Here is an 18,863-nt window from a genome sequence, read left to right as displayed (position 1 = left end):
AATCCTCCACGAAGTTATATCCAACTACAGCTTTAATTTGTAAGTCAAATGGTGTTATAATTTAAACAATTCTAATAACTTTGTCTAGCTCATGTAATAAGCATTGACTACAAAAGCTTATGCAGGCAGTTTCCAACTTTCATAGGTAGGACATTCCTGGAAATATATTTGAAAGATCTCTAAAAGTTTAATAATTCATTGATGTTTTTTGAAGAACTCTATCAAAGCCTAAAAATTGTTCTGTCATTCCAGAATGTTCCTGAATACTAGGTCCAGACATTCTGAAAGATAGAAGAGAACCCGTGTGTTAGTTTTTCATTGTTGTGACAAATACCTAAGAGAAATCACTTAACAAGAAGAAAAATAGCCAGGCACCGGTAACTTGTACCTGTAATCCTAGCTACTCAGGAGACTGAGATCTGAGGACCGTGGTTCAAAGCCAGCCCATGCAAGAAAGTTCATGAAACTCTTATTCCCAATTAAACACCAAAAGATCAGGCAGTAGAGCTGTAACTCCAGCTATAGATCAGCAGCCTTGAACAAAAGAAGCTCAAGGACAGTGCCTAGGCCCAAGGCTGGGCCCAAAAGAAAACCTATTTGGCTGCCAGTTTGAGGTTCCAATCCATGCTCAGCCATATCTGTTGTTTGTAGGCCATTAGTGAGGCAGAACATCATGGAAGGATGTGGCAGAGCAAAGCTACTCACCTCATGTCAGACAAGAAGCAGAGAGAGAGAGAGAGAGAGAGAGAGAGAGTGGAGTGTGAAAGAGAGAAAAAGGAAGGAGAGAGAGGAGAAAGGAGAGGGAGGGAGGGAAAGCCAAGATACCCTTTCTAACTATGTCTCATCTCCAGAAGTTTCCATCACCTCCCAATATTGCCATCAAATTATAAATCCATTAGATCCATCAGTAGTTCAGTCCACTCCTTAGGTCATAGCCCCTTTAATCTAGTTTCCTCTCAATCAATGGAACCACCATTTTGAGACCAATCATTGAATATATAAGCCTCAGTGGATAATACTTCATATCCAAATATTAATAACATTCATTGGGAGATGGCCCAAAGAATCTCTGCTTTCACCCAAAAATGAGTTAAATAAAACTGCACCAATCTTCTTTTCATAGGCCGATGTGTTCCCACTGCTGGGATAATGATGACTGAGTATGCTAGGTGTATAAGAGCCAGAGCAGATGAAAGTATTACTCTGCCTGATGTCTTCCATTTGCCCTCTTCCAGTACAGATGGCTCAGCAAAGCCCCTTTATTGGATAGGTGAAATATATCCAGCAGAGATCTTGTTCCCGCCAGGAGACTTGGGGAAGCAATGAGACGGAGTTACCAACACACATACCTGCAAGCAGCACCAACATGAAATACCTAAAAATCATGATTAACCTTCGATCTGTGGGACGATGAACCTCAGCACACTATAGGTATCAAAATACAGGAGTGAAAAGAGCCATGATGTGCGAGGCTGGGCTGTAGAGGCCTGGCACCCCAAGCCCTATGTCATGTGCTGACCCACTTACTTCCTCTGAGCCAGATGCCCCAGATTGAAAGCTCTAGGGCTTTTCGGCCCTGCCATTTGATTTAGACCTGTTGATTTGACCGAAATTCATACTGATTTTAATTTGAGAACTGGTGTTTTCCTCTCAAGTCACAGAGACTACAACTTCCCATCCCCCCCCTTTGCAATACCCTATCCTTGCACTCTTCTCATTTTATATATCCTTTTGCTCTTCTGTCTGAGAAAGGACGGGATTTCACACCTAATTAAAAGAGATTGTGTTGCCTGCTGTTTCCTTTCTTGTTCATTTTCTCTTATGCACAGGCAGCTTTTTATTCTCATGCTAAGTCCTATCCCTGGACCCCTGCAGCTTAAGGGACAGGCAAGAGCAGAGTTCCTACAAAACAAAGAGCCAGGCTCTCCACCACCTATTTCTCCAGACAGATTTCCCTTCCGGACTCACCCCTGATTCATCCCCATCCATTTGTGCTCTCTCATAGAATGGTCACTTACAATAAGTACATTACCACTTTCAGTAGTACAATTCTTTACATGTTCGCAGTGAATGCCATCACAAGCTGACTTTATGTTTTTACTCTGGTGAGAAAAGGCTAGCCTATTATTTTAAAACACACAGGGAACTATTTTTTCACTTTACCATCAGTTCTATATTCATACTACTTTGGATTGTTTTAGAGAGAGGAGGCATCTTCAAATACACTAAGTCTATGTAAAGTTGGGTGGTTTTGTACAGTTGAGAGAGTTGGGGTTTTGTAGGGGGAGAGGCTGGTTGTTTTGTTGTGTGTGGTTTTCTTTTTCTTTCTTTTTTTTTTTTTTTGTGAATACCCAAATGCCTATTCAGTGCCAATCTAAGAAAGAATAGAGTTAGCATTTTCACACCAATCCTTCCTATACAGTTCTTGAATAACCATCCAATCAAGATTTGTTTTCAATGGGGGACAAATCTTCTACAGTAGAGTATTTCAGATTTATTCCATTGGAATCTATACATTAATGCTCATTGGATGAAAAGGACATGTTCACAAAAGCCTGGATTTTGCCTTGCCATGGCAGAAACTTTTTCTCACTGTATTAGTGTTAGAAATAAAAGAAAGCCTGGGAAAGGAATTGCCTCAGCATTGTGGGCTAGAGGAATGAGGCGCGCTTGAATGGAGAGGCCACCTTCCTCCTTTACATCTGTACCCATATCAGCAAAGAAACGATTCAGTCTTTCATGGCTGCTCCTGGCAGGATGGGACCATGGCATATACCCAAGGAGATGTTTCAGAATTATGTTTATAAAAATCCGATTCCGTTTATCAAGTCAGGATGTGTGTGTGATGGGGGGGGGGGTTACATTTGTCTCTGTGGTTTTATAAGGAAGTTGGTGACATTATAGCAATAATAGTGATTCACTTTAGCAAAGAACTTGATTGTATAGAATGACTAAATCTGCAATCCAGTTTTTGCAAGCAAGGAGTTTGAATTCTTCTCAAGAAATTGTGTGTATGTGTGGTTTAATGACAGCTTTTGATGTTCATAATTTTTCATCATTATGGTAAGCTCCAATATAACTTCCACTGTTTTATTGTTTTTATGCTAGTGAGAATAAAGATGTCCCTAGAGCCTCTAGCAATTCAAGTTTCATTCTCTAGTGATCCTTTGTACATAAGGTGCCATGAGTTCTAATCCAACCCTGTTAACTTTGCTAACTTTTGGGCCACTCAGGTAGATACCTCAAGAATCCCAACTTTCTCTTACAGCAAGTAAGAATAATAAGACTTATCATGAAAACATAGGATTGTTGCAAGAAACACATGAGATGTTATATGCCAGAGGGGTTTGCGCACTATAAAATACTGCATGTATATTAACTATTATGACAACTAGGATAGACTTGCTACTAAAATTATCTGAAAGAAGATAGCTGTCATCTGTGACATCTCCAGTGTTACAATTGTGACTGATGCTATGATCAAATATGTATTGTAAGGATGCTTTTACCTGTGTAGAGAAAGAAGTATTTTAATAAGGACATCCTACTCAGAGATGGTGATTTTACTGCTATCTATTATAGCAAGTTTTACTGCCTGCTGTTTTACTGAAGTCAAAGATAGACCTTAGTGATAGTAAAGTTGATACAGAAAGCTGTACATTTTAATACAATTTCTTGTGCGTGTGTGTGTGTGTGTGTGTGTGTGTGTGTGTGTGTGTGTATAATGTTCTTTAAGTTAGATGACGGGAACTGTATTAAAGCCTCAAAACTTAGAAACATAAAAGTTCTGTTACATCATGGATAGGTACAGAAGTAGTTGGAGGAAGTTCAAGGCAAATCTTTTCATATAGTTTTTCAAAAGCCTATGAACACCCACAGGCCTGCACTCATCCAGGGGCAGAGCATATGATAGAGTGAAGCAGTCAAGAGAGTGAACTCTAAAACCAGCATTCCTGGGTTCAAATGACATTCCACCACCAATTGCCTATGGAGCCTTGGACATGTTTCTTGCCTATGGAGCCTTGGATATTATTTCTCTGGCCTCAATTTCCTTATTATAAAAGATATATTATAATGCACACCATTCCCTATCATTGCTCTGAGGGTTAAATAGAATAATATGCATAAGTAGTTGTGATGATGCTTGGTAGATGATAAACTCTTAAAAAGTAAAAAACTCATTCTTCTTCTTAGAGTCATGGTTTGTATGCATACATGGAGACTCAGCAGGAACTTGGAATTTGGTATTTTGACTGAGTTCCTGAATATCTCTTCTTATGTTATTGATGCTTTCTTCTGGGGCCATATTTTGTATTAGCACAATTATAGGAGATTTACTATGATTCTTCTGTGTGGCCAAGAGAATTTGTTTTGTGTAAGTGAAAAAGATGGGAGCTAGACTTGTTTGTGGGAAGGAGTGAAAGAAGGGTTGCTCTTACATAAATTAATACAAATTGTATCGTGTGAACTCAGTGCTTGAAAGCATTTATTAAGCTCAGATAGTATGAGGGTGATCAAGTGGAGTAGTTCGTTGAGAAAGCTAGTAGAGCTAACACTTACCTGTTATATCTTAAGACGACCTGTCTATAGTCTGGTACCTCCATGGTTTCTTCTCATAAGACACAGGGATCTGGATCCAGAGAAAAACCAGTACTTGACTACTTTTTTTTGGGGGGGGGAGGGTGAAGTGGTGGGGGGCTGGTCCAGGGGCTTGAACTCAGGCCTGGGCCCTGTCCCTGAACTTCTTTGTGATCAAGGCTAGCTCTCTACCACTTGAGCCAGAGCACCACTCCCAGCTTTGTCTGAGTAGTTTATTAAAGATAAGAGTCTCAAAGACTCTCCTGCCCAAGCTGTCTTTAAATCCTGATCCTTAGATCTCAGCCTTCTGGGTAGCTAGGATTATAGGCATGAGCTACCTGTGCCCAGCTTGACTACCATTTTTGAAAGCCCACTTACTCTCAACCATTTTTAAAGACAAGAATAGGAATTTGATGGGAGAATAATTTGGAGAGAGAATTCTTGAGAGCCATCTGAAGGGTGGAGCAGAAATATTGGAAAGCCCCTATGACTTAGTGCCATAGGCCCCTGTTTTCCAGGATTGATGTTCCCAACATTATGCCTTGTCTGCACAAAGGGTACAGTATAAGCGTATCAGGGGGTTAGTCTAGCACAGCCTCCACATAACTGATGGGGCTGTTTAACAATTCCTTCTAACAAGTCCTATTCCCTAGGACCCTGTTCCCTGTGTATTCCATTCCTGTTTTATTCCTGCTCTCCTACCCTAATTATTGTTCCCTTTCAATCTTAAAAGCAACCAGTTTGATTTTTGGTCAATTGATTAGTGCAGTCAGCACAGCCAGCAGTGTTCATTTTAGCATTCCTTCTTCATTAAGCCTCGGAACATCTCACATATCACACATAACCATCCTAGAAAGTTCTCAAGCCAGTTGTCAGCGATGAGAAGGAAATGAGTAGATACAGAAAGCAGCCAAATGCCCATTGAGCTAGCAGATTGCATTCATAGCCACCCATCATCCAGGAAACATGGGGGCAGCTGTTTAGTAGACATCTTCATCTGGTTTGAATTTTTTGCATATGGAATAAAGCTATGGTAATACACTTTATAAATTGACAGGAAGGGGATTTATTTCTTAGACAACTATGAATATTGTTGCTCTCTATGAATAAAATAAGGAACTTCGATAAATTGGGGGAAATGCATACTTTTATGCATTTCCTGGCTTAAACCCAGCTCAAGCCAGGTCCTTGAGCACACATCCTTCAATTACCTCAGTTACCAGGTAGGCAAACAACCTACAAAATGGTAGGTGGGAGCTGACACCCTCTGCTGACGTTCAGAGAGATTAATACGATAGGATATCCGAGCTAGCTGGACAAGGAGGCCTTGGTGCCCTAGGCTTCGTGCACGGCCTGCCCTCGCCCACGTCTGAACGCATGTTGCTTCTCGCATTTGTGCACCCGATTCCTAAGTGTGAAGCATACCGCCAGCGAGCTCTGACCCATGCCCGGTTTCCCGTCTGCTTCCCTCTCCTGCAGGTGACATTAGTTGCAAGGGGATGACCGAGCGCATTCACAGCATCAACCTGCACAACTTCAGCAATTCCGTGCTCGAGACCCTCAACGAGCAGCGCAACCGTGGCCACTTCTGTGACGTGACGGTGCGCATCCACGGGAGCATGCTGCGCGCGCACCGCTGCGTGCTGGCCGCCGGCAGCCCCTTCTTCCAGGACAAGCTGCTGCTGGGCTACAGCGACATCGAGATCCCGTCGGTGGTGTCCGTGCAGTCGGTGCAAAAGCTCATTGACTTCATGTACAGCGGCGTGCTGCGGGTCTCCCAGTCCGAGGCCCTGCAGATCCTCACGGCCGCCAGCATCCTGCAGATCAAAACCGTCATCGATGAGTGCACGCGCATCGTGTCCCAGAACGTGGGGGACGTGTTCCCCGGCATCCAGGACTCCGGCCAGGACACCCCGAGGGGCACGCCTGAGTCCGGCACGTCGGGCCAGAGCAGCGACACGGAATCGGGCTACCTGCAGAGCCACCCCCAGCACAGCGTGGACAGAATCTACTCGGCGCTCTACGCCTGCTCCATGCAGAACGGCAGCGGGGAGCGCTCCTTCTACAGCGGCGCGGTGGTCAGCCACCACGAGACCGCGCTCGGCCTGCCCCGCGACCACCACATGGAAGACCCCAGCTGGATCACGCGCATCCACGAGCGCTCGCAGCAGATGGAGCGCTACCTGTCCACCACCCCCGAGACCACGCACTGCCGCAAGCAGCCCCGGCCCGTGCGCATCCAGACCCTGGTGGGCAACATCCACATCAAACAAGAGATGGAGGACGACTACGACTACTACGGGCAGCAAAGGGTGCAGATCCTGGAGCGCAATGAGTCCGAGGAGTGCACAGAAGACACCGATCAGGCGGAAGGCACCGAGAGCGAGCCCAAAGGCGAGAGCTTCGACTCCGGGGTCAGCTCCTCCATAGGCACCGAGCCCGACTCGGTGGAGCAGCAGTTCGGGGCCGGGGCATCGCGGGATGGCCAGACAGAGCCCGCCCAACCTGAGCAGGCCACAGAAGCCCCAGCTGAGGGCGGTGCTCAGCCAAACCAGCTCGAAACAGGTGCCTCCTCTCCCGAGAGAAGCAACGAGGTGGAGATGGACAACACAGTCATCACCGTCAGCAACAGCTCCGATAAGGGCGTCCTGCAGCAGCCTTCCATCAATACATCCATCGGGCAGCCATTGCCAAGTACCCAGCTCTACTTACGCCAGACAGAAACCCTCACCAGCAACCTGAGGATGCCTCTGACCTTGACCAGCAACACACAGGTCATTGGCACAGCTGGCAACACCTACCTGCCAGCCCTCTTCACTACCCAGCCCGCGGGCAGCGGCCCCAAGCCTTTCCTCTTCAGCCTGCCACAGCCCCTGGCAGGCCAGCAGACCCAGTTTGTGACGGTGTCCCAGCCGGGCCTGTCCACCTTTACTGCACAGCTGCCAGCGCCACAGCCCCTGGCCTCATCTGCAGGCCACAGCACAGCCAGTGGGCAAGGCGAAAAAAAGCCTTACGAGTGCACTCTCTGCAACAAGACTTTCACCGCCAAACAAAACTACGTCAAGCACATGTTCGTACACACAGGTGAGTGCAGCCCCCCCTCTCCCCCCTCCCAGAGGCCTGGCAGCTGGGAGTGGGGGGGTGGGAGGGGCAGACAGGCAAGCAGGTAGAAGGGAAGGTTCGGAGTCATCGTGTGTATGTGTGTGTGTGTGCGCGCGCGCACGCTGGTACATAGTGGCATTTAAACTCAGGTCCTCGAGCTCTGACTTGGCCTTTTCACTCAAGGCTAGTACTCTACCAAGTGAGCCTGGCTCCACTTCTGGCTTTCTGCTGATTAATTGGAGATAAAGAGTCTCAGGACTTTTCTTCCTCCATTGGCTTCAAACTTCAATCCTCAGATCTCAGCATCCTGAGTAGCTAGGATTACAGGCGTGAGCCACCAGCAGCTGTCTCCTCTTTTAGATTTTAAAGATCTAACACCACAAGCCTCTTCTAGAAGCCCAAACTGTTCCTTATCTTAGGAATGAAGTGCCCTGCCTCCAAAACACAAAAGCCCAGAAACAGGATGTCCCTGAGCTGTCCACCCTGCAGTAGAAGAAGCATCGGGGCATTATGCAAGCCATATTCAAGGGTTTGAGTTTCAGAGACAGCAGAAGACAAGTAGTTAGAGCTTGTGCTCTAGAAGCAGATTGTCCGGATTGAATTCAGGCCTAACCGCTATCAAACTTTGGGGAAAATTATAGTATTTCTATACTTCAATGTCCTTGTCTATAAAATGAGGATAGTCATGAAACGCCTTCCTTGTAGTGCTGCTTTCAGGATTACATTAACTAATGGACATGAAGTTCTTTTAAGAGCTCCTACCATATAGTAAGCATGGTATGCAGTAACTATAAGTATTATTAAGATGATTGGGTGAAGGAAACAATAGGTATATTCTTTTGCCTCCAAATAAAAGAACTGGATCAGCCAAAAGCTCTAAGGAGAGTCTTTCAACTATGCAAAAGAAAAAGGTTGTTACCAATCACAGCTGCTCTAAGATACAACAGACTGCTTCCAAAAAAATGAATCCCTGTTATTACAAATATTGAAGTTCACAATGGATGATGCTTATGTAGGAGCAAATTCAGTCATCAAGGGGGGAAAGATGAGTATTTCTCTTTGTTCTATGATTCCAGAGCTGAGATCTCCTGACCTCTTAGCCAGCCATCTTTCCTGACATAATGAGAGATTCATAAGAAGTAGGAACTCCATGAATGTACCTTCTCATTCACATATCTCTATCTATCTATCTATCTATCTATCTATCTATCTATCTATCTATCTATCTATCTATATGACCACCAGTGATTAAGATCATACATAGATTCTCCTGTGCCTAAAAATACCTACCACAATGTTAATAATCATTCTTATCAGAGTCACACTCATAAAAAACCAGGGACATTCCCCTGGTTTTCCAGGGAAGAGTTACACACTTGAATTTGAATACACAAAAAGAAATTAGTCTTTCAAAGCAACCTTATTTCTCAGATCAAACTAGAAGGAATATAAAAAATATAGGTTTAAATAAAGGCTTGAAGAGGGAAGTAATAGATACACAGATAAGATACCTGTCTATAGAAGTTGACTATCCAACTGAAATGGTACATTACTTAAAATGAACTTTGCCTTCTTTGTAGTACAGCTTCAGTGAGAATATTATGTAAATTAATATATGTGTCTTTATGTAAATCACTTATACTGAAGTTTTCATACTTCTAAATAAACATAGAAAATTACTACTAAATGTAGGCAAAAAGGGAAGTACTAGTAAGTCACAGTGTTTACCAGAGTAACTGTGAATGTAGTGATAAACTGAAATCAATGAAGAGAAATTAATCAAAGAACAATTTTAGTTCTTTTTTAAAAAAAATTTACTTAGCATATAATAGAAGGTAGCTTTATTGTGATAATTCCATAGATGTGCACAATGTATTCTGAATACATCACCTTGGTTTTATTTATATAGCACAACAAGGTGCTCTCGAATTGTTTGTACCTTTTCCTCCTATATGTAGCTATTTTATAAGCCATCAAATTAAGGATTAACTTGTGAAAGGATCTCCTTAGCTAAAGATGACTTTGCTGCCTTACATCTATATCTCCTCTTCTGTGCATTTCTTTCAGTACACCTTTCAGACAGAAAATCTACACATTCCGTTTATATATTAAAATAGGGCTCTAAATTTACAACATAAATTTTTCATTGCACTATTGTCTTTTTTATGACTAAATACATTTCTCCTATAGACTATCAAGCAATTCTTTAGCTAGCCCAAATAACTAGATTTGCCCATGAGAAAACCAACAATGAATTTCACACTTAAATTTAAAAAGGTTAAAAAAAAAAAAACTTTATACATCTAAATTATGCTCCAAGAATGGTGTTCATAATGCTGGTAAAATGTGAAGATCATCAGTAAACTATGAAGATGTTTGCATTGGTGTACATATGACCACATCTCAATTCAATTATCTTATATACCATATATATTAATTAGGTACCTCATGATAAACAATGGCAGCAACAGTACTCAACTCTTTCATTCGATCATCATTTGACAATGGCAGTGTAGAGAGGCTATCTGTATTTCAAGACTTCTGTCTAACTGAAGGAGTCCCTAAGCTAACAAAGTTTAGGAACAAGTGGCCTAGATTTTCAAAAGGCAAGCCAGCCTGAACACGGGGAGATAATTCAGGACCTAGATTTACTGTGGCCCACATTTCTCAAGTTCTCTCTACTTTCTTGGGAAAACATTTTTTAAAAGCAGAGCCTCCTAACTTTCTTTATAGGCGCTCGATAGAAGTGATAAGTATCCAGAGCAAAATTTTCAAATGTTGGTACATTTGTTGAGAAAGTGCTGGAGATACTTGACAGAGCAGAGAGGAGCTTGATTTTCCTGCTCCTATGGAAGAGTTGCTTGGAATCAAGAGTAAAATCATCACTACCAGACAAGCAAGCTAACCTACATAGTAACTGGCCTTGCACTTTATTAACTCCCAGGTTTAAGGTAGATGATACTTGCTTTCAACAACTGCAGAGAATCAATTCCAAGGTCTGGATTCCATTTAAAATCACCTGTAGGTCTAGTAATGATTTACATATTCAAGAAAAGAAGTGTTTGAGACAAATCAGTTCTTTTCATTTTGGCTCCAGAGCCAAGCTCTAGAGAAGTTGTGAAGCATGGGCCATAATGGTTAAAACAGTAAAACCTAGAGTGGGACATAAGTGAAACATGATTCTGGAATTGGAAGACATAGGTCCTCTGAGTGACTGCACAACCTTAAACAAGGCCCTTGACTTCACAACTATCCATTTATATAAAGCATTTAAAGTGAAAATAATATATTTTGCACTTTGAATAGAGTAAACTTTTAATTTATCATCATTACTTTCACTCCAAAAACTAGGAGACATTGAACTTAGCATGCTCTCTCTCTCCCTCTCTCCCTCTTTCCTCTCCCTCTCCCTCTCTCTCTTTCTCTCTCTCTCTCTTACACACACACACACATACACACACACTATGTTTCCTTCTTCAGTGGGATTTAAATGCTAAGCAGTGTCACACACCTTGGTTTTCTCTTGAACTTCCTTCATAACAAGAACTTTTGTTTCATTCTCTTAGGATTTTTCTAAGAGTGAAATTCCTTTATCTGATCACTCTTTATACAATATCAAACAAACCATGTAGAACTTCATCAACTCTAGGAATTTTCATATTCAGCTATTACTGCTTCCCAAGAGTTGAAAGAAAAGAAATGATCCGTTTAGGGCATGTTTAGATGCCAGCGAACTAGGAAGAAAGAAAGATAGCAGTAACCACCCTGTTATGGAACAAAGCAGGGCCCTTCTATCCCTTCTCCCATTAAAAGAAGAAAATAGGGGTCAAAATTAAAGAATGGAAGTGAAAGGGAAACTGAGGATATCCAAAAGATATGCCTTGCTGTCAAATTCATGTAAAAACTTCTTCCAGGTGGAACTTTCTTTTAAGATCCAAACTTAGGATTTTTGCTTTAAGAATCTATAAATGAATATGGGCTAGCATATGTAGTTGCTTAGCAAATGTTTGTTGAGTGAGTATGTAAATGAATGTTCAAAAATGTGGGCATGCTTTCCAGGAGAACTTAATTCAAGGGACTTATACATAAATGCATTCTTATCTCCGCAAGGCTTTTAGATTTCTCTTTTCTTTTTCATTTTTATTTTTAAATTAAAGCCTAAGAATGCATTGTGCATGTATCTGTATTCTCACATTTTTTCACCAATGAAAAATAGATATTTTCAGCTTTTTTTTCTGAATCATTAACAGCCCATTCATTGGTGACTGCGTTTAGTCCATTGATAACCTGTTCATATAATTTTACATATTACTTTGAGAAGCTCAGTAATTTCAGCCATGAACCAATGTAAATAAATACAATAATTGCAGTAGCATATAACAATACTACCAGTGGGATAATAATAGTGATACCAAGGCAATAGTGTGATCATCTATATTTGAAGCTATTAATTCACCTAATCCAGGAGGGTAAGCCTAGGTTGCCTAGCACAGTGGCTCACACCTGTAATCCTACTTAGGAGGCTGAGACAGGGAGGATCACATTTCAAAGGCAGCACAGTCAGAAAAATCTGAAAGACTCCAATTAGCAAAAAAGTCAGTCTGGAGGTATGGCTCAAGATGTAGTGTGCCAGCTCTGAGCAATAAAGCTGAACAGTCCAGGCACTGGTGGCTCACACCTGTAATCTTAGCTACTCAGGAGGCTGAGATCTGAGGATTGCCATTCAAAGCCAGCTCCAATTAACCACTAAAACGCCAGAAGTGAAGGTGTGGCTTAAGTGGTAGAGCACTTGTCTTGAGCACAAAAAGCCCAGAGATACTGTCCTGGCCCTGAGTTCAAGCCTTGGGACCAGCACAAAGTGGGGAAGAGAGAAGGAAGGAAGGAAGGAAGGAAGGAAGGAAGGAGAAGGCTGAACAAAATCATGAGGTGCTGAGTTCAAGCCCTAGTACTGGCAAAAAAAAAAAAAAAAAAGGAAGAGGAGGAGGATGTGGCCTAGGTCTTACTGACTGGAATGACTTCAATTCAACAAGGGCTTCAGTTTTTCAGAACTTAGTAGAACTTCCTTCAGAACTTACTTTATAAGATTGCTCTGATAAGTGAGTAATTTCTGTGAAGGCATTTCAGTGTAAATGCTGTAAAAATTATCAGAGTTGTTTAGAAACATATGGATATTTTGTATATTTTGTATGTGTATGTATATTCTGTAGCATAATCCAGAAAGCAAGAAGCTGATAACATAGGATAGCAAGCAAGATCACTGAGGGGAGGAAGCTGGTCTTGGTCTTGGACTCCACTATTATTGATTTGTTGGGTGATCTTTAGGATGTTAGCACAACTTCTTGGGATGTAATATCTACCCTCATTCATAGAAGGTCAAGTAATGTTGATGACGTTCCCTGAGACATTAAAAATTCTACTTACCATCAAATTATCTTAGTTGTTGCTGAAGCTGCAGATGTTTTCTGAATGCAGTGTATCCCCAATAGGCAGTCCCTCCTAGATAGCACTGGAAAGGCCAGAAAGGCTGACAGGCAGTCACACCAACTGTGTGAAGAATAGACTTCTCTGTTTGGAGAGAAACTGCGCAATTCCATCTAACCCTGTTGATACTGAATCTTTCCCATTTTCTGGTCTGATCTTCATTTTCCTCACTCAGAGGACATATATTTTCCTCAGCAATCTTCTTCCCCCCCTCACCCCCCACACCCCTGTCTCTTGATTTTTAACCCCTTCCTGTGCCAAAGAGAAGGGTCAGCATTGTTTTACAGGATGAGATAAAGAGGCAGGTAGGAACACTGCTTCTAAAAGTGCCCCGGTGACAAATTTGCTGCTATTTTAGCAGCCCAGGAAAAACCCAGCTAGAATAGGAAAGAATCAGTATAAGAAGTATTTGCCTGGCCCCAGTACAGGCTCACTAGTTAAAGCTGGGGCATCTTGACCTATAAGGATGGCTTCCAGAAGAATTTCATGAGCTTTGGGCAGAAATCTCTACATCTACCAGCTACTGTCCCCTCCCCCCTCTCTATCTCTTCCCTCTCTCTTCTCTCTTTACTTACTACTCATAATAGAGTTTAAGTTTCCAAACTGGTTCATGAGGAGTTGGAGACCAGGCACTAATAAAATGCAGAAAAACAAACTTTCACCACTTATAAAAGCAGTGAAGGACTCTTCCCTCAATTTCTTCACTTGCAGTTTAGTTTTTCTGTCTCTAATGCTCAGTTGATGTTTACTAGGAAATCCTCTATGCTATGTATTAACATTTTTTCATGACACCATTTATTTCATTAGCATATATAATTGAGAGTAGGTTACACTATTTACTTTGAATTACATAGCTGCAGTATAATCACCTGCTTTATTGATCATTTGAAACTTAAAAAAAAAAATAGGTTGAATTCCCTGTGCATTCTAAGTTATTTCTCAGTGCATTGTAGATTTTTATCTTCAATTCCTCTGTGCTGAATGGAACAGTTTAGCTTTTCTTAAACTGGCCACAGATTCTATACTAAGCACCTGACCTCTTTAATTGCCAAAACAACTTCACAAGACAGGTACGTTCTGTACTATTCTCAAGTTATAGATAAGAAAACTGGGGCTTGGACAGATTAAATAACATTCCCAAGTCACTCAGCAGAGGAAATGGAATGCATATCTCCCTTCTGTCCCCAAAAGGATCATTTTCCAGTGAAGGGGCTAGAATATATTAGCCTGTCCTTTGTGTTATCATTCCAGTGCCCACTTTGCACTTCGTGTCCCTTCCTAACAAACCAAACTCGCCATCCATTTCTGACCATAGACTCAATCCGGAAAGCTGTACATTATCACTTCGTTATCTTCAGTTTTCATTTCTTCACTTAGAGTGTACCCATCAGCAGACCACATCTGTTTCATATAGAGCTTTGGATGCTTTGGAGAATTGCTATAAGTAATATTCAGGGGGAAAAAACCAGACAAGTGCTAACCCTCATGCTGAGTGGTAATAATGTTTCAAATCTAGACATAAAATTGTGTAGACCTGACTAATCTGAATATCTACCCTATTTAATCAGACAGTTTTGAGATGCCTCTACTTACCATCACAACACCTTAATAATTATAAAGAACACCTTCCTTAAAGAGTTCACAAGCACTTTGTAAATGCTTTTCTCATTCATTAGCATACCATCTTTCTGCAGCCAGGAAAGGAACTAGATACTATGTCCTATTTTAAATATGGGACTGCTAGTGCATTGAGTGATGAAGCAGGTTGCCCCTAGTTCATTTGCTGACAGGGCTGAGGCTAGAGTCCTCAAAGAGTATGTCACCCTGAGCAGAAGACCAGTAAATCCACCAGGGCCATGGCAAGCACTTGGTCCAAGTCCTCATTTACAGAAAGCAAAACAAACCCAGAGAGATGAAAACACTTAAAAAGCCCAGGGTCACTGGAGTAATTAATGGCAGAACTGATACTACATGCATACCAACTATACACATATATAAGCTATGGAGGGAAAGATGACAACTGTGAAGAATCAATTTGTACTCAGAGTAGAAGGGCGTGAAAGTAAAGTGCTTTCATCCGTGACCTTGCCTGGAAAAAGAAAATACTCAGTCAGGGGGTGAAAGTTTTGAACAACAAGAGCATTTTTTTACACAAAGTTCACAACCTTATAGCAGCCAAAATACCATCGGGAACTTAAGGCATGCTTCCCATTAAAGGTGACAGGTGGACATGGTTTAAAAGATAGTTAGCCAGCTTATAAATTGGCCACCATAAGGTATACTGAAGCACAAGGAGAGCAAAGACAAGCTGAGTTCAAGCATGTTTACATCTGACAGAAATGTTGCAACTAAAAATAACAGGCATGACTGTCTCTCTTAGGGAATCTCTCATTTAAAAAAAACGTTATGCATAGACTGAGCTCTAAAAAATATTGAGATTATTAACAATAAGCCTTCCCTAACTTCTCCTGTTTTCACCCAAAAGTAAAATCCTTTTAGCCCTGAGAATCGCTGCATCATATTGGCCCATCAATGTGGTTCAAAACAAACCCTTTTATATTTGAAAACACAATTGATGAAAGTTCCACAAAATGGATCATGACAATAAAGCATTTAACATTGAGCATGGCATATAATAAGCACTCAATACGTGCCTTTTGTTTTTATAGTTCTCATTACCAAAACATGTCAAACCTCCTCTGTTTCATAATGGATAAAAATGGAACCATGGTCAAAGTACATATTTCAAATAGAAGTTAAGTGTAAGAAGTAGATTCCTTGTCTTGCTGCATAGCACAGATGTTGAAATACTATTCTAGGGAGTTTCATGCTTTAGGTCAGATTATGGTAGAGTATAGAGGGATTTTCTACTCTTAGGCAAGTGCCTAACTTTGGCAATCAGTATTGAGGTAGAGGAGATGTATCAAATACCTTAATATAGTCTATCTCCTTTGTCAAGAGCAGAAAACAGCAAGTTTGAGAACAAATAGTGCAAACAAAAACAACTCTTTAAGTAAGAGCTGTCATAGAACCATGGACTTGACTTATAGAAGAATACTTCTTATCATTATTTAGTGACTAAGCATTCTTACCTACCTTATTGTTTTTAACTAGTTTTGATCATTTGGTTTCTGAGCCAATAGCAAACTAAGACAGTACACAGAGTAGAAAAGGAGAACTTCTGCCAACAGGCTAAGAAAAAAAAAGAGGCAGAAAAACTATTTTCGAAATTGACCTAAGAGTTCAAACCACATATGGAATCATTCAATGGGGGAGAGGGTGTAGCATTGTAATAAGAATACCATGCAAGTATTCCCACACCGCTGTTGGTGGTCTGCAAAGTGATTTCATATGCACTCTATGTCAATACCAGTACAATGAGGTAAGTAAAATTGTGTACCTCGGAAGCATTTGGTGATTTGTCAGTTTACTGTATAGTGTGTTGATGCTTAGATTAAACAGGACCACTTGGCTCTGAGATCATTGTACTGTCCTTACCTACTCAACTTACACACCTGGGAGACCAGTCTGTAGGTCAGTGCAGCCAAGACAGAAGAGCCAATGAACTCTAAAGTTTCATTTAGGAAGATTTCTGCCTAACACAAATTAAAATGGAAAATGTAGTTCTTTAAGAATGACTTATTCTTATATTGGCAAATAGTTGACAGAATGAAATTCAGTAATGGGTGCCTGTACTTGCCAGAACAGTGCAAGTGGGCAGTTTACCTTTATAACTTATATGACCAGTCTTCTCAGTTCCAACCGATTGCAGGTCTTTTTTTTTTTCTTTCTAATTTCTTGGACAATGTTAATTGGAATCCATTAAACCCTTAATGATGACACTGAAAATGACTCTCTTAAAAAGTGGCCCTTGCTTCTCTCCCAGAATGTCTTTGAAAAATACTAGAAGAGGGGACTATCTTGTCTCTTTCCAAGAGAGCCGTTTTAGGACATGAAGAAATGGACCGTAGAGTTTCTAGTGTTTCTATTGTCTCCGTGAGAGACCAGGAAGGCCTGGGTCTTTCCAATCATGGATGAAATTTCGTTTAATTTTTTTTTCTTTTTCTTTCTTTCTTTTTTCTTTTTCTTGTTGCTGTTGTCTCGTTTTTCTGTCTCTTCTCTTCCTGCCTCGGCTCTGTCTCCCTCTGTCCGGCTCTGTCCCGCCTGCTCTCTCCTCCCTCCTCCCCAGGTGAGAAGCCGCACCAATGCAGCATCTGCTGGCGCTCCTTCTCCTTAAAGGATTACCTAATCAAGCACATGGTGACACACACCGGCGTGAGGGCCTACCAGTGCAGCATCTGCAACAAGCGCTTCACCCAGAAGAGCTCGCTCAACGTGCACATGCGCCTCCACCGCGGGGAGAAGTCCTACGAGTGCTACATCTGCAAGAAGAAGTTCTCCCACAAGACGCTCCTGGAGCGGCACGTGGCCCTGCACAGCGCCAGCAACGGGACCCCTCCTGCAGGCACGCCCCCGGGGGCCCGCGCCGGCCCCCCGGGCGTGGGGGCCTGCGCGGAGGGGACCACGTACGTCTGCTCCGTCTGCCCGGCTAAGTTTGACCAAATCGAGCAGTTCAACGACCACATGAGGATGCATGTGTCTGACGGATAAGTAGCCCTCTTTCTCTCTTTCCTATGAACAACACGACAGCAACAACAACAACAAAAGAAACAAACAAAAAGCTATGGCACTAGAATTTAAGAAATGTTTGGGTTTCGTTTTTACCTTCTGTTTTTTTTGTTTCTGTTTCGTTTATTTTGTACTACATGAAGAACTGTTTTTTGCCTGCTGGTACATTACATTTCCGGAGGCCCGGGCGAACCTGCGTTCCCCGGCCCTCCCTCGGATGGTGGCCTTAAGGCCCGGTAGTGCTTCAGGAGGTCCACTGGTTGGATCTCTAGCTACTGGCCTCTAAATACAACCCTTCTTTACAAAAAACAAAAACAAAAAAAAAAAATCTCTAAAAAAAAAAAAAGTAAAAAAAAAAGTTTTTTTTTTCACTTGTGAAGAGCACTACAAAATATATAACAAAATCTAAAAGGCCTACTGTCTCTAAGTACACCGCTTGCAGTGTTTCAGTGGACATTTTCACAATTCTGGCCGCTCGGACTTCATAGTAACCAGTTAAAAACTGTGGAAAAATCACTTCTGGTTGAAAACCCAGAGGAAAGGCCCTGCTGTTTTCCACCTACCACCATGTCTGATTTCACAAAAGGGCTGTGGGAGGGGTGGGAGGGGGCTCAGTGGTGTGGGAAAGAAAATGGCATGGCAGGCTTCTTCTCCCCCCCCCCCCCATTCTGCCCAGTCCTAGCTGGCCCATCTCCTCCACCCCACATCCCCTTTCAGCAGAAGCCCGGAAGACTTGGACAAGCAACAAGCAACAGTGGCTATCGTATTTATTCAGTGTCTTCGCTGAGCCACAGCCTCAGCACAATCAAGAGGGACTTTCATGAAAGGCAGGAATGCAGATAAAACAAAGATATCAGAGATTTGCACCTATGTTTCTAGGTCCAAGAGAAGGATTATTTCCAACAATCTTTGCAAAAAAAAAAAAAAAAGTGTCAGGATATATTCTTGTGGAAGAGAAAAAGAGAGAAATGGAGGGTGGGGGGAACAATAAAATGTTCTTGAGGCTTTTTTAATTCAAAATTTTATAGAGGGCAAAGTGACGTTTACCAGATAGAATGCTGATTTTTTTAATA

At 41.9% G+C, this 18,863-nt stretch overlaps 1 protein-coding gene across 1 annotated transcript in view; it reads left to right on the top strand.

Moving 5' to 3' along the window:
* Zbtb20 (zinc finger and BTB domain containing 20) overlaps nt 1-18,293 on the top strand; it is a 699,482-nt gene extending 681,189 nt beyond the window's left edge. The window contains exons 12-13 of the mRNA XM_042667352.1: nt 6,058-7,662; nt 17,351-18,293. Coding sequence (XP_042523286.1) covers nt 6,058-7,662; nt 17,351-17,772 — 2,027 coding nt within the window. The 3' untranslated portion in view covers nt 17,773-18,293. The remainder of the gene's footprint in view (nt 1-6,057; nt 7,663-17,350) is intronic.
* Nucleotides 18,294-18,863: the final 570 nt, after the last annotated feature.

The sequence above is a fragment of the Dipodomys spectabilis genome, unplaced genomic scaffold, assembly GCF_019054845.1.
Source record: "Dipodomys spectabilis isolate Male_0828 unplaced genomic scaffold, ASM1905484v1 ptg000017l, whole genome shotgun sequence".
Classification (NCBI taxonomy): domain Eukaryota; kingdom Metazoa; phylum Chordata; class Mammalia; order Rodentia; family Heteromyidae; genus Dipodomys; species Dipodomys spectabilis.
Note: the sequence above shows the minus strand (reverse complement) of the source record. Positions and strands in the feature narration are given on the sequence as shown.